General features: G+C 41.7%; 1 protein-coding gene across 5 annotated transcripts; it reads right to left on the bottom strand.

Moving 5' to 3' along the window:
- Positions 1 to 1,303: 1,303 nt before the first annotated feature.
- On the bottom strand, positions 1,304 to 11,746 carry LOC133884610 (uncharacterized). Of its 5 annotated transcripts, none has more exons than XM_062324076.1 (9): positions 11,402 to 11,746; positions 10,049 to 10,171; positions 5,814 to 6,491; positions 3,456 to 4,766; positions 3,248 to 3,309; positions 3,075 to 3,162; positions 2,145 to 2,222; positions 1,910 to 2,007; positions 1,304 to 1,790 (listed from the first exon to the last, which is right to left on the bottom strand). In XM_062324076.1, the coding sequence occupies exons 2-9, from the start codon at positions 10,118 to 10,120 to the stop codon at positions 1,766 to 1,768; spliced, it is 2,412 nt and encodes an 803-aa protein (XP_062180060.1). In that variant the 5' UTR covers positions 10,121 to 10,171; positions 11,402 to 11,746; the 3' UTR covers positions 1,304 to 1,765. The 5 variants fall into 5 exon arrangements, with proteins under 5 accessions (XP_062180060.1, XP_062180062.1, XP_062180061.1 ...); XM_062324078.1 differs by having other exon boundaries at positions 1,910 to 2,002; positions 2,146 to 2,222; XM_062324077.1 differs by lacking the exon at positions 11,402 to 11,746 and adding an exon at positions 11,210 to 11,291.
- Positions 11,747 to 16,522: the final 4,776 nt, after the last annotated feature.

Below are 16,522 nucleotides of genomic sequence, written 5' to 3'. Positions count from 1 at the left end.
TGACTATGATTTCACATGAAACAATAGGGGGGAAAATCTAGCATAGGCATGTGTTGGTATCGAATTTGGCAATCTCGTGCAACACACAAATTCATTCTAGATAACTATCATTTTTCGCAGCGACACGTGACTTATTTATGAGCAAACAAGCAAAGGATTTCGACCAATAACCGTGAGAGATGCCGCCCAAACGATATATAAACAAATCGACAAAGAACTACCACTAAAATAACTAGGATTCGAAGTAGCAACAAGGAATTAACCCTAAATTACCCTAATGTGCAGGAAAGAACAGAAAAACAAAAATAGATACAATTTTTGTGATTGACTGATGTGTTGTAATCGGTCTGCACTCCCTCAACTATTTATAGATGTGCCTTAGACTTGGTCCTTATAGAATACGGCTCTAACCCTCGTATGCACGCGCCCTGTTCAACCGAAAGTATGAAAAGAATTCGAATAAATCTAAAATTCCAAGTCGACTCGGACTCAGACTTAACATCAGATGATCCGGTAAAAATAAAAATATGAACATCGAACTATCTAGTAAGTTCAATTCGGCTGAAACCCTAAACAATTTCCTAACATATGTCGGATAATCCGATGTAGACTATGAACTCACCGGAGGCTTCCATCGGACCAATTCACAAACCTCTAAACTCTATACAACAAATCATATCTATGCACACCGAATAATTCAGCGTTTATCAGACACCTCACTAGATGAATTTTTTTCAGAGAGAAAAACTTTGTGCAAAATTCACCTTTGCACTCATCGAAAAATCTGATATTTACATCGGAACCTTCACTGAACAAATTTTTCCAGAGAGCAAAATGCTTTACAAGAAATCAATCTTATACTCACCGAATAATCTGACGTTTCACCAGATACATCGTCGGACTCTTTTTTCATAGAGCAAATCATTCTGCACAAGTTCATCATTCGACACACCGGATAGTCCGGCAATGACACGGCCTTAAACAATAGACTATCCGGTGTGTAAAAAATTGTAGCAATATCATTTTTCACTATAACAGCATGCCGTGGAACGTCAGAATTTCAACGCTGACCCTTCCGAAGTGTAGATCCTTGCACTCTTCTTGCAAAGTCCGTGTGAAAAAAAAAATCATCTGTTCGACTTCCAAACAATCTCGAACCACGGATCAACATCTAGATGTATGACAACTGATGCAAGGCATGGCCTCAAATCCATTTTTCAAAAAAAAATCCAAACGTTGGTCAAGAGCAGGTCCGGCCGTTGTCACATATCATTTTCCTTCCAACCTTTTAACAGATTTCAACTTCAAACGGGATCAAATGCTGGTGGTGGTTACAGGGCTTGCAAGCAGTTCCGCAAGAAAACGAACAGGACAAACCCAGCCATGCAGCTGATTTAGCTAGCTACCAACAGTTCTAGAACTGCAAGGTACCTGCAAGTCTTAGGCATAATTTCTGGGTCAATATTCTTCAGCTAAAGCTCCAATTATTTCAGGTATATACAATGTTCCGGTTAAACCTGGGGCCGTAGAGCTACGATGGCATTAGTGGATATGATACACGTAGCTACATACACTACAACGGTTACTCTAACACACAACACAGGTGACAAACGTGGTGGTAACGACACAAGATGACATCAATGGCGGACAGGGGGGGATAGCATGGGTGCAGCTTCTAGGTCACGTCGATCGCTTCGTTTTCCTTCACAACTTCAGAGTTATCTTGTTATCCTGCAGGGTCCTAGACTGGAGACTTGATACTGGGTTAGTGCCAGCGTGGAGTTGAGGCCCTGCATTGGATCAAAGGGATGGTGTCGGTTGGATTACAGTGTACGCAAGAAGGTTACAGAGTTAAAGCGAAACGTATTTTCTCGACAACAGTTTTCGTTGCTCGTTATCAATAGCTTACTTTGGCTTTCTTCCACCAGCAGGCAAATCATTGACATTGGGCTTCTTCCCCGTGCAAGATGGACGGCGCGGTGGGGGAGGCGGAGGCGGAGGCGGAGGCTGCAGAATCAAGTGAGCGAATAGGTCAAATGCATTTTCAAGTTACAGACTTCAAAACTGTGAATCCAATCACGAATACTTCATTATTTTGCAAATTCCAATTATTGGTGTGCAATGCAAAAAATAGAAGCCCATACCACAGGAGCCCTCGTCTTTACACTTCCTGTCTTCAGACGAGTTACATTATCTGATGCAAATGCTTGAGCCTGCACTCTCTACAGGAAGCCCAACAAAAAGATAAATCATGATAAATCAGCACATCAATGGTTCTTGTTCTTCTAGTTTCATTCTCTCATTTCAGTTCTATTGTCACCAATAAGATGATTTATCAGAATGTATTGCTAGAGGTTTTCAACTGCTTACAGCCAACGGTGCACTGTTTTGGATCCGTTTAGGGTTGTCTAAGATTCCAATTTCAATTTGTTTTCAGGATTAAATGTTTTGATCGTCCTTAAAAGCGAACATATCAACATACAAATAGTTTGTCGTTAGAGGTAGAATCGTAGGCTCATAGCTCAAAGCACAATCAATGGAGTAGTTAGAGTCCCAATCCCAGTTCAAGGCAATCTAGCACTATAAATAAAGGATGTGGGGGTCCTACAGCCCAAAACACAATTATTCTCCCCAAAATTCTAAATATGACAACAGCTGTTTTTTTTACATTTAGGGGAGTATTGCTGTATTTGGGATGAAAAGGCCAGAGTTCTAAAAGGAAGAACCAGACCAGTTCCGGTTTACCAGCAAGTTATCATGAGGTCCCATGAAAGGCTACATAGTAAGCAGGAAACGACTACACCATGTCCCAGAATTAGGTGCAGACCACCACCAGTTTTCAGTATAAGCCTGTTCTTTGCATAATGAAATGGCATCAGTTAAACCTTTGTTCGAGGGCTTTCTTATGACAATTGGGAGCTAAGTTACCCTCTTAAGACAATTTATCAGTGATGTAGTTCAAAAATAAAGAAGCATTTAGGATACAGACAACACATCATATGGTCAACTTAGCCACTAGTCCCACAAGTATGTATATTGGACCAATAGCACGAAAAGAAAAAAGAGCATGTTACCTCTTTGTTTGGCTTTCTGAAGCTTTCTTGAACTTGATTGTCTCTAACATTGGAAGTCAACATTTTCCTTGGAGGAAGGTTAAAAGAGCTGAAAGCAAAGAAGAAGTGGTTAGAGAACTTTATTGGTGAAAGTTATTTAATCAAGCATACTTGAATAAGTTTGTAACAGCAACCTTATGTTTTCCAGCTTGCTACTCTTAACAAGATTGGGAGTTACTGCCTTTTTGGGAGTAACCTGCATGAAGAACAGAAAGTAAGTACCGCTGTCTTTTATATTGTCCATGGTAAACTGAAATGGGGTTATGAGTTAATCTCCTTCGGTATTTTAGAATTGAATTATTATATTTACATGCTATGGTAAGAGAATGGATTGGAACATACTGTTGTGACCATAGCACCCTTCGAATAAGTCAGCATTGCTCTCAGCCTGGTAGGTGTTTTTGGATTCGATTTCAGGGGGCAGTCATTGGTGATAGGGCGTCTTTCTCCAGTAGAAGGGCGCCGCGTGGTGGAAACATCGTTTTCCCTGGTGAGGCGTTTATCTGGAGTCAAAGGCCAACGTGAGCCGGCAACACTAGCTTGCTTCAGTGCAGCCTCTCTGGTAAAAGGGCGTCTCTCAGCAGTAGAAGGCCTGTGTGGCAGAGCTGCAATGGCATGCTTTGCTGCAACATCTCTAGCGATGGGACGCCTCTCAGCAGTAGAAGGCCGATGCAGTATAACAAAATCCCCATGCTTCTGTGCATTATCTCTGGTGATAGGGCATCTCTCGGCAGTAGAAGGCCGGCACAGGGTGACAACATCGGCATGCTTCTGTGCAGTCTCTCTAGTGATAGGACGCTGTTTGTCAGTAGATGGCTGACATGAGGTGGCAATGCCAACATGCTTCATTGCCATATCTCTGGTACTAGGGAACCGTTCTCCAGTAGAAGGTCGACGTGGGGTAGCAATGTTGGATTGCTTTGGTGCTGACTCTTTGATGATAGGCCGTCTGTCGGCAGTTGAAGGTCGACATGGGGTAGCAATGTTGGATAGCTTTGGTGCTGACTCTTTGATGATAGGGCGTCTGTCAGCAGTTGAAGGTCGACATGGGGTAGCAATGTTGGATAGCTTTGGTGCTGACTCTTTGATGATAGGGCGTCTGTCAGCAGTAGAAGGTCGACGTGGGGTAGCCATGTTAGATTGCTTTGGTGCCGACTCTTTGGTGATAGAGCGTCTGTCCGCAGTAGAAGGTCGACGTGTGGTAGCAATGTTTGATTGCTTTGGTGCCGACTCTTTGGTGTTAGGGCGCCTGTCCACAGTAGAAGGTCGATGTGTGGTAGCAATGTTGGATTGATTTTGTGCTGACTCTTTGGTGATAGGGCGCCTGTCGGCGGTAGAAGGTCGGCTTGGGGTAGCCCTGTTAGCATGCTTTGGTGCTGACTCTCTGGTGGCAGGGCGTCTTTCAGAAGTAGAAGGGCGGCATGGGGTGGCTACTTTAGCAGGCTTCCTTGAAGCATCTTTGGTAACAGGCCGCCGTTCTCTGGTAGAGGGCCTTTGTGATGCTGCTGAGGAAGGTCTTCTTAAACCTGGAATACCACTTCTTCCTGTGGTACCAACCAAATCGCAGGTTGCTTCTCTTGGCCTTCGCAATGACGGGACATTGTCTGGCTTGGCCATCTGGTTTATCACACTGGGCTTGCCTGAACCAGGTCCCTGAAATTATTCATGAAAAATAGCGTATAGCTTTATGAAACAATGTACAGGTTTCAGGCCATGCAATAAACACAGAACAGAAGATGTATTTGTATGGCTAAAGGTAGCAGGAAATTATAGAAAACAATCTAGGCATGCAACGAGGTATTTGAAATAGAGAGGGCCTAACTTATGCATTCTAGTTCTGTAGTTCCATAAAAGTGGCATCGATACTATATATTAAAGCTCCAAAAATTGGAGCGATTCTGGATGTTCAAGTACTGTAGCTACTGTTCATGCGAGTCCTATGTATGTATACATGTATATATACGGATACCGATATGTATATGTGTACATATACACGTATATATGCATATACGTATCTATATATTTACATGTGTAATATAATTTTTTGGAAATTTCTGAAAAAGACTATATATTAAAGCTCCGAGAATTGAAGCGATTCTAGGGTTCAAGCACTGTACCTACTGTTCATGTGAGTACTATGTATGTATACATGTATATATATATGGATACGGATATTTATATGTATACATATATGTATATGTGTATATATACATGTATGTATGCATATATGTATCCGTATATTTACACGTATAATATAATTTTTTGGGAAATTTCTGAAAAATAGCGAAAGGTATAATAGTTATATTGATAAATCGGCTGAAATAATCTAAAATGCATAGAAAAATTTCTAAAACTCAAAAAAAATATGAAACAAATTTTGTTAGGTTCGTATTACTATCGTCTACATAATAAAATTATGTGCATGCATAAAAATAATACTGCTTTTCCATAATTAAATGAATATATTAAATATTAATAAATTTATAAATAAATATTGAGATGTCTAAAATTGGTGAATCTAATTTTTTTAATCTTCTTTTGTCATGCTCTGTGAAAAAAAAAGGCGCGACGTAGACGCGTCAATCCACCTAGTTAATATTGTTTGCACGCTAACAAGCTGGAGATCATTCTGGGGTCCTAGACAATATTCTACTTATTAGAAATCAAAGCATATATAGATTAAAACAATTAACAAGATACCTTAGTAACAATTGTGTGATCAGGAATATTACTAGAAGTCATCTTGACAGTATTTGGAATTATTTTTGAAGCTTGACCAATCCGACAGTCTTTCTCGATTGTTCTCTTAGGAGTCATCATAGTCTCATGGGCCATCCCAGGATCATCTTGACTGGAATCAGCATTTTGCTGCGACATATCCATTCTGCCATTAACATTTCCTCTCATTTGTTTCCCAATTTGCTGCCACCCACCAACCGATGAAGAATGAGTTGATGCAGAAATTTCATTAACGAAGCTCTCGTTCTCATGATGATCGTAGCATTCCATTTCATGCTCAAATGTGGTTGCAGCTGTTGTCCGTTCCATGGAATCATCAACAAGTGTTCCAGATCCAGTAGGAGATGCATGGTCTGCAGCTGGTTCATCTTCTCCCGTCTGGCTAGAATCGCTACCATCACCATTGTATTCCAAATTAAGTTCAGTTTGCAGGTTTTGTTGCTGTAAAGCCTTGAGCTCCCTGATCCTCTTAAAGTATTCTTCAAAGTATGCCTTCTTCTTAGCAACTAATCCATTAAACTTTCCAAACTCTTCGTGACGCCTGTCGTTGGTAAATACAGACCACTTCTCCCATTCTAGTGATTCCAAGTCAAATCTTCCAAAAGATACGGAACCATGACCAAACACCTGTGATGTTCCCTAAAGAAAGAAATAGCACAAATAATAAAAGAGTGAGAATATCAACAACACGACAGTAATTACCTAGAAAAAAAATGTAATGATTCTTCACCTGCAGAAAGGTTGTTGGCTTGTAAGGAAGCTTTTGGGTTAACACTAACTAGTACACTAGCACAGAGCCACAGGCATACCTAATAGTAGTTACATGGATTATGGAAGTTTTTGCAACTTATATTACAATTGCATAGGAGCTATCTGTCATGGGTCAAGATACAACCCATGGCCCAATAAGACCAACCAGCCCAAAAGTCCCACTCACGGGCTCTGTAGCACCGGCTGGTCCACGCTGTTTCTTAGTTGTTAAGTATATTAGGATTTTTCATAATTTTATAAATTATAATAGATTACTGAGGGGTTAAATTAGCCTCTCTATATAAAGAGAGTCAAATTATCAATAAAGAGATAAGCAAGAATTAGAAGGAAAATCTTTGTTCTTGCCATCCAGACATCTGGTGCTTGGCCAACCCTTGCCTTCTCTCTCACGCCGTCGCCTCCCTATGCCCAAACCTTAGACACCACCCACCATAGCCACTGGTGACCTCCATGGTCACCATCCTCCTCCTCTGCTCCCTCCAATAAAAAACCACCATTACATATAGTATCAAAGACCACTCTGACATCATGGATTTCATCAGAGGGATCAATCCTGCAGTCAACTCAAGATCTACATACACAAATGTGATCGCAAAGGACTACATAGACCTCGACAACGACAAACATGGGCCTGTTCCTCATGTGAACAGTACCCACATCGTTGTTCCATCCGTAAACAGTACCTATGACGCTCTTATTTCCTCCGATCTTCATGCTCCACTCGTCGCCGATCCTACGCCTTCATCACGGGGTCTTTGCAGGCAATTTGAGGAATTTCGTCGCGAATGCCGACAATATTTCGATGAGTTGTTCACCGTCCTCAACATTCCTTGGGATAAAGGATGCAGCTAAGCTTTCTTCCCCCTTACTGCGCCGACCGCCAACCTCAGATGTCTGTACCAACAAGGATGATCTGCAGCAGACTGCTTCACCGTCGAGAACCGTCATCCTACCAGATGTCATCGTCCCATCATCAGCAGCTTCATCAGAGGTTATGACCAACACTTCTTGACAACCACCGGCAGATGAACACTCCTGCAACATCGCCTACATGCCAAAAATTAGCGTTCCCTCTATGCCAGTCTTCCACCTTATCTCGACGACAGGCGGTGCTACCCATGTCTCACTAGGTATGCCCGACGACGACTCCTCCGTCGGCATCGACGTTGTCCTCCACAACATTTCTCCTACACGCACGGCGCCGTCTCATCTGCTTCTCCAGAATCTGAGGATGTGACCGGAGACTTCATTTCTGCAGGTTCTGCCTTATCATCTGCTCTCTCCCATGACCTAAAAATTTTCTATGCAGATGGTCAGATCATGTACAACAAAGAACCTGTTATTATGGCAGCCCCTAGTGTTCAGGAGGAACACATGACCACTACACAGGATTTTATGGTGTCTGCGGTCACAGCGCTCCTCGCCAAGGCTTATGACACTTCAGCAGCCACGGACTCTTGTTTGCCACATACGGCCGACAGGGAGATTACACCTGGGGCAGGAGGCCCTAGGGCATCTCCAAATGCCGACCCCATAGGACTTCTGCCGAACAAGGGCCTCACTCGAAAGGAGATTATGGAGAAGTAGTGTCTCAACCTTTGCCCTCAGTATAACGAGAAGTTCAGCGACAATCATGATTGCAAACACCTATTATTCATCATGGTTGGTCGCAACTTTATCAATGATGATCTACACTGCACAGCACCAGCAGTAGCAGCAGGCCATGACATTGTTGTAGGCAAGGCCAATGACGCCTCACTCCATGGCATGGTGTTCCAAGGTCTAGCCGCAACAATCTACAATGTTATGACGATGGGAGCTACCAGTTCCTCCAGCAATCACAACTTCGTCAACACCAAGTCGGCCATCGCTACTCCAACATCCACTCCAAGTTGCGAGGATTACTCTATTGTCACCTGCCGCATTCTTGCGTACACCGACGGCCACACCAATGCACGACCGATTGATCCTGATGGACCGAATGATGTGGCTGTCACCAGCTCCTCCATCTCCACCACGACCAATCTGGCGACCACAGTTGCTCGGCCTCTATTGCATCTAGCAGCCATCAGCGTTCAGGAGGGACGTACGTCCACCCTTCCTGTCCACACCATCTCCAACAAGGTCGTCAACGTCACGTAACATGATTTGGAGATGTTGTTCCACCGGCGGCCCTGCCTACAACCATCGTGTCACCAATCGCTGTCATACAAATGTTACACAACGCACCAACCTTCACCTGCCGACCATTCACCGCTTTTGGGATGGTCCTCATCGCCTACCTGCTTGCCTCGTTCTCATGAGAACCAGGAGGATCGTGTGTTGCGTGCACAACGGGCACAACAAAAGGTGACAAGTACACATTAACTCTGTCTTGCAGGAATTCAAGACAGCGGATATCAACACCCACAAGGTACACATTAACTCTGTCTTGCAGGAATTCAACAACGGGTCACAACAACGATGTACGTAGATTTCAATAACATCTCCGGCACAAAACACGATGTTGTCATGATCCACATCTTCATCACGCTCATCGTCGAGTCAACCCTCCTTCACCTACATTAATGGCAATGCAACCATCTATGTGCTCCTTCGACTCCAGGCCACCAACGTCATTATCAACACAAGACGAATAGAGTTCTTCACCAACCATCTCTGGCTCTGCCTCGTCACGCTAGGGAGCTGCATGGGAGCAGAACTCATTCTTCAACATGGGATTTCCTCGAGCATCAACCATGACCCTCAACTTGCAGCATACGGAGCTTAACCCAATTAGTAGCTCGAGGACGAGCTACAAGTGAATGAAATGAGAGATGTCATAGGTCAAGATCCAACCCATGACCCAATAAGAACAGCCGGCCCAAAAGGCCACTCGCAGGTACTGTTCACGCCCGTGAACAGTACAGTGGGAACTGTAGCGGCGGCCAGGTTCGCACCTTTTCTTAGCTGTTAAGTAGATTAAGGTTTTTTAAACTTTTTAAATTGTAATAGATTACTTAGAAACCAAGTTAGCATCTCTATATAAAAAGAGGCAAATCATCAATAAAGAGATAAACAATAATTAGAAGGGAAACCCTTCCTTCTTGCCGTGCGCCTGGCGCCTAGCCGACCCTCGCCTTCTCTCTCTCACGCCGCCACCTCCCTGCACCCAAACCCTAGCTGTCGCCCATCATAGCCGCCGGCGACCTCTATGGTCGCCATCCCCTCCTCTACTTCCTCTAATTAATAACCACCATTACATCATCAGTTCTTAAGCTTTTAATCGTTACTTCAGCTGGATATTACACATGAAGATAAAAAAAAAACAAGGTTCTTCAGGCAGAGACATGCCTAACACTAGTTGCAATAGAAGTCCTGGCAATTTATATCGCATCAGATAAATTCTTTGACTCCAATAAAATTAATGGTGAAAGAGAGATTACCTGAGAAATATCCTGCACAGATGGTTCCTCCTGTGACCATGCAAAATAGTTTTGATTGACCTCAGTTGCCATCTTATATTGTGTTATAATTCATTATAGTTGGGCAAACTTTACTTGTAAACCCTGCAAAATTAAACGACAATTTCATAGAGCCACAATTGTGATTTCATTTTGACAAACAAGCAGAACAGTACATGACAAAATTGTTCAGTGTTTTCAGACAATACTTAGTCAAATAATTGGAGCTAGCTCCCCTGGAAAATCTCTGAATACAACCTACAACCCTGATGTGAGCCCACCTTGTGAGAGCAAGCAGTATCTCGCAAGGAATAATGAGTGCATAGCTAACAGGGCTAACAGAGCTAATAAACGCTGTCAGGAGCCACTGACAATGATATAAGTTCCCTAAGTACACTGTTTAGGAATCAATAATTTCCCAGTGCTGCGAACTAACACATGATAGGGTCATGAACTCATGATCAATTACTCAATGCCAAATTTCCAACCACATATGGGACCATCAGTATCAGTCTCAGCACACCTACCCTCAGAAATCAACAGTTCACCTACATGATATTCCAGTTCTACAAATGGTAAGCAGTCAAACAAGTAAATATCGGCAGTACTAACTAGGCCACCATGGGATAGCAACATTGCAACGGAGAGGGGGAGAAATTGGAGAATAAAATCCCATGAAAAATCAAGTTTTCACTATGTTACCGTAAACAAGCTAAGTTCTAGAAATTGAAACGTCTGATAGATTGAAGGGGCGTCCATATAAAAGAAATCAGCAAAAAAACTACTACTGTAGCTGCAAAGACATCAACAAAGAAAGCTCAGATTCAAAGCATTTGCAGAATTTGGCATGATAAGGAAAAAAAAACAGTAAGAGAACAGCTGCAGGTTGTTAAAATTAGTTTCAAAAGAAGAAACTTTGAAAAGACAGAATGTGCAAAAATCACAGGCCACATGTGTTCTTGCCGGCATTAGTGGCAAAATAGTTAGGAAAGAAGACAAAATCATGAGAGCAAGTACCAAATTCAGAGCAAGAAGAATAAATCTTTCCAAAACACAAACAACATTTTCACAGCCGAAGAGAAAGCGGCAAGAAAAAACAGAAGAACCGCAGCAAAATAAAGGCGGCAGGGCACAAGAAACTACCAGCGAATCCAACGGCATTGCGGAATTCCTCACCGCTACCCGAATCCATCGAGCGCCCACCTCACAAGGCGACACCTCCCGCACAACACCCCCCCCCCCCCTCTCAAATCTGCACAAGAAACCCCGAAACAGCCTCGTTTCTCCACCCAAAACCGCCCAAGAAACCCACGGAACGGGCGAAAACCTCCATACCTGATGCACAAGCGTCCGATCCGGTGAAGCGAAGCGCGGAGCGTTCCTCTTACCCAGATCCGGGCGTAAGCCAGAGAACAGGGGGCTGCTTGCTTCTTGCAACCCCTGCCTCGCCTACGGTTGGGTGTACCGAGAGCTCTCTACCAAAAAGTCCTTCCTTCGATTTGTTTCTACAGCCGGCGCTGATGGCACGTACGGAGGTGGTGGTGCTGCAGGGATTCCTTCCTTGCTCGCGTCCAGCAGTAAGTTGAGTGAGCCGCTGTGCTTTGATTGGGGGTGGAGCGGCAGTGGCGGCTTGAGAGAGCGGCTATAGCTACACCCGTGACGCCTGACGCGGGCTCCGGAGAGGAAGGGGGGAAAGCTTAAAAGGAGTGATAGGCGAAAAAAAGATTTGAAAAAGGTTTCTGGTTACTGATTTCTCAAAGAAAAGGAATAAGCACAAAACTTTTCCTATGTATTTTAGTTGTTCTGGCCGTTCAAACCAAAAAAAAATCGAATTCCCTAAAAAAACTCGAATCAAGAGTCCGTTCAAAATTTGATTCATGGCTATAATATTGTGGGGTGCATGACACTTTTTTTAAAGTAAGGTTGCATAATAATCTCTAATATATAAAATATGAGTTGTTTCTTCTCTTACTGTTCTCCTATCTAATAAAAAAATTTAAAATTTGAATAATTTATCTATCTTTAACAAATAGCATCGTTCTCCAGTCTCATTGTCTTGTTACCGGCTACGAATATATGACTAATTTTATTAATAAAAATAAATAAAGAAATTAAGAGTAAAAATAGAGAATAATCTTCTCCTTAAGTTTATACTTAATATTACCATGTCCAATATTTGTATTTTTATTATAATGCACGGACACTTAGCTCGTATTATATCAGTAGCACTTTTAATTAGCTATTTTCGCCTTTTCAGGTATCCATTATTTAATATTCTGCCTAAAACTTCTGTATTATTTTCCGCATCTATTAGTATTTATATATAATTTCCCTCTAAATAATAGTGCATTTCTTTCAAATGAAAACAACAGTCGTCCTCTAATGGCAAGCTTGACCTTCGCCTCAAATCATTGAACCCCAAGGGTGCGGATTGCAACCCGACAGACTACCAGGTTCATGTTTATTTAAGGGTGCATGCACGACACACATAACCAATGCACATCCCATACACAGCATATACACGCATTTGCGTCTCTTACACATGCTAGATATAGATTGAAGCATTTTGGACCTTTAGTGCATAAAAAACACACAATATCACTAAACACACGCATCTCCACGTCTCTTTCGCCGGGCCAGCTAGCCTCTCCTAGACTTTCTCCTAACCTTAGAATCTATGAAATCCTCATAAACTCGAAAATCTCTCTCCACAAACTCATCGTCTGAGCATCGATCGTCGATTTCAAGTGACTGAAATTTAGGATGTGTGAAAAATAAAAGCCATCATGGTCCATCCTGTCTTGAACGCCCACATACGGATATGGATCACGCGTATAGGTGTACAGATGGGGATGTACCGTAGAGTAGCCAGAACAGGCTGCTAATCTATTATATTTGTGTATCTTGTGCATATTTAATCGCACAACATATCTTGCAACTATACAATAAAAATAGCTCCACTGGGGCCATAAACCTAACCTCGGAACTCCGTATGTCATGAAGCATGCCGATCAAGGCATGGGAAATTTCAACCTGCAAAAAAAAGGCATTCGTATGGTGGCGAGGTTACGGGCCCTAACATCTTTTTTCCGATAACAAAAGTTTTATTGATTATCATCATTATATAAGAGCACACTCTCAATCCCTATTTAACTAAGTTGCACACAGTCACCTCAGTTAATTAGGAGAAAATCAAGAACAAAACCACAAACCCAACCGGCAGGCTACCTAGCTATGGGCCCTAACGCATTGGAGTTTGGCATCAGAGTTCGTTGAGACCTAATAGAAACCATACACGTGTTACACACGTAAAATTAATAATATTACGGTAAAAGTTAATAAAATTTATAGAAAAAATAATTAGAAAACAAAAGTCTAAGAATATATTTCTAAAACTTCTCAACTTAAAATAGCGAAAATATATATATCTTTATAGAGGGAAAGAAAGTAACATATAAAGGAAAGAAAATGGTAGGAGGTCAGCTAAACTCCAACACGCAACATAACGAAGTAGGTTCAAAGTTGGATATGATCATACGAGGTATGAGAGGTGATTGGTTGTTGTCTTGGGGGCAGGGGATCGAGGATTTTGATCAAGTTCCGTAATTAGTGGGGTTCAAATAAGAATTTAAGTTGTATGATTTAGACTCGTGAATGGTAGATATCAAAAGCTCTTGCATAACTCTTGTATTTTATATCTAATTATTATAGAAGATATAGATTGATTCTTGTATTTTATATCCAGTAATTATAGTTATTAGAAATAGATGGAGGGAAATAATTGTGTATTGACAGTTTTTAATACCGATAGTGTGTATTAATTTAAGGTTTCTAAATTGATGGGAGGTTTTCAAACAATTGAGAGGGGAGGACATCAAGACTAATTTTGATTGTGAACTGTTTGATCGTCTAAGATGTATGATGGAGATCGTTCAGATCTGCCATAACTCATTTATTTTATAAGAGTATAGATACACAATGATTTTTTAATAATAGTATATTTTGGAACATTGCAAAAATAATAGTTGAATTCACAAAATTGCAAGAATTGTTTGTCTTCATTTCTGGTTCGACCACTGTTTGTAATTTTTTGGGTTAAAAGTCGGTCTTTTAAAAGAAATAACGTGTGTGCATATTTGTGTACGTCATTCTACATATGTATATATTTTTATCAAGATGATGTACAATTTTTTGAAAATGGCGTGTAGAAATAAAAAAAGGAAATGGGAGGTCCTCCTAGGATGGCATAATCCACGCTGGCACGGGTTTATACACGTCCAATTAAAAAAAGACAGAATTTCCTCGCTAAAATTTTATGTTTTTGACCATACAAGTACGATATATTTTTACTCCCTCCAGTCATAAATAAAACAAGATCTTCAATACATAATTTTGATCACTATTTTTTATTAAAATATATTTATAAAATTTATTGAATTTATGATATTACGAAAGATTTTTTTCAAAATAAATCTATACATATGATTTAAAAGGCTGACCGAAACTTTTCTAAAATGGTATGTATTTATGACGAAAAGAGTACACAATTTTGCATGTGTATATTTTTACTAAGATGTACACATAGATTTTTTAGACTATTAAAAGGTTGAGTGTGAAAGGGGAAATGGGAGGACATAAATACATAATCCACGCCATGGAGCGCAGTAAATACGCCCACGTGCATACCGCATACACGGCGCCGTGGTAGGCTGAGAACAGATCGGCAGATGCAATGCATCACGCACGATTCACGGATGGATTGGGCATCGGGGAAAAGAGAGGGGCAGGATGCACGTCGACATGTCGTGCGTCCACATGCACGAACTTAGATCAGATCCTTCCGACTATTTTCCTTTCATTTTATTTCTTTTCTGGTTCTTTTTTTTCATTTTTATTCCTTTTATTTTTCTTATTTTTAATAGCTTCTTTTTAATAGATTTATATAAAAAAATACCGTCCTGAAGACCATGCTTCTGTAAATCCCTTGAAAAAAAATCGTAAAAAAAACGTTACAATATTAAAAAGAACTAAAATCTCTTCACAAGCATGGTCTCAGATCAGATCTCTGACACGCCGAAAGCAGCTTCACGTGTATATGTCTACGTACATCCTCTGGCCGGACGGTCGCACATTAACAGATTGCTCCTTATTATTCCTGCGCTCCACAGGCCGAATGTGTGTCGATCTGTGGCCAAGTCAATACTAGAAGCAGCTGCGTCTGTATAGCTCTCGTATGTTTGTCAAGTGGATGCATGGGAGCTACTGGGTGCTAGCTCACATGGCCTTGTCTTAACGCATATGCTTATCTCGCCTCACCAACTACTACGTGCCATGTTGGTGGATCAGCATAGTTTCTAGATTAGATTAGACTATAGATTAGATAAGAGTGGATGTATAGATTAGATGAGAGTAGATGTTAAACTATCATTAAGGTGGAATCTTTTTTTAATAGTAGTTCGATATATCCATTGATAGCGAATCGATAATAGTGATTTTGTTGATTTTTAAGCTTTGTATATTTAATCTTCAATAAATATTGTGTGAACGCATACACGTGGTGCACTGATGTTTCTTAGAAAAATAATTGGAGGCATCGGGATGATGCGTGTAGCAAAGAATGAGCCGTTGCAGAAGCATCACGTAGCGTATGGCAGTCGGGGCCCCTTGCCAGTGAGAATAACGACAAGGTGATTAAGACTTGAGAGACCGTACGGGAGTTGGGGGTAGTAGCTACTACTACTTGGACGGAGACACCGGCGCCGCCCACATGAAGGCCACATGACCGAACCGATTGATGAGGCGCGCTGGCCGCTCAATCAATTTGGGAGGCAAGAACATCATTAGCCGATAATTCGCATCAATTTTCTTTTTTTCAACAAATCTGCATCAATTATATTTCACATACTCTTTCCATTAAGAAATACCAGACATATTTTGTTTTGCACAGAAAACAAGAGATATTCAAATTCATCCCTCGCCAGTGCCCCATCTTCACCAATCCCAAGCGCCACTTCCCTCCTAGGTCCAGGTGCCGCCCCGGCAAGGTCTATCCACCCAAGTCTGTGAAACCGCCGGCGGTGAGGTCTACCCACCGCCGCTGGCCATGAGATTTTGCCGTTTCCTTTCTCTACTTTGGCCATGAGATTCCGCCCCTTCGTTCCTCTACCTTAGCCATGATATCCCATTGTCACGCCACTAGCCCAAAATCCTCACCATCATGTTGCAGCGGTGAAAGATGGGAGACAGAGGGTCTTCTTAAAATGGAACCAAACAAAAATTGGACTTGGTCAAGGTTTTGATTCCAAGTTTCGATTTCTTAAAAAAAGAGCATAGAGGGGAAAGGACGTTCCTATGGGATACCGCGCCTCGAACCCGGATTGGCTCAGTGAAACCGTACTCGACTCACAGTTAGTACCGTAAGAGGCTTGGCAAAATGAGCACCGAGGGGAGGACGTC

The sequence above is a fragment of the Phragmites australis genome, chromosome 11 (genome assembly GCF_958298935.1).
Source record: "Phragmites australis chromosome 11, lpPhrAust1.1, whole genome shotgun sequence".
Classification (NCBI taxonomy): Eukaryota; Viridiplantae; Streptophyta; class Magnoliopsida; order Poales; family Poaceae; genus Phragmites; species Phragmites australis.
Note: the sequence above shows the minus strand (reverse complement) of the source record. Positions and strands in the feature narration are given on the sequence as shown.

Coding starts and splice junctions, on each gene's coding strand:
- LOC133884610 (XM_062324076.1), bottom strand. CDS start 10,120: ATGGCAACTGAGGTCAATCAAAACTATTTTGCATGGTCACAGGAGGAA. Junction 6,492..10,048: donor CTGTGCAGGATATTTCTCAG/GTAATCTCTCTT, acceptor TTCTTTCTTTAG/GGAACATCACAGGTGTTTGG. Junction 4,767..5,813: donor ATCACACAATTGTTACTAAG/GTATCTTGTTAA, acceptor GAATAATTTCAG/GGACCTGGTTCAGGCAAGCC.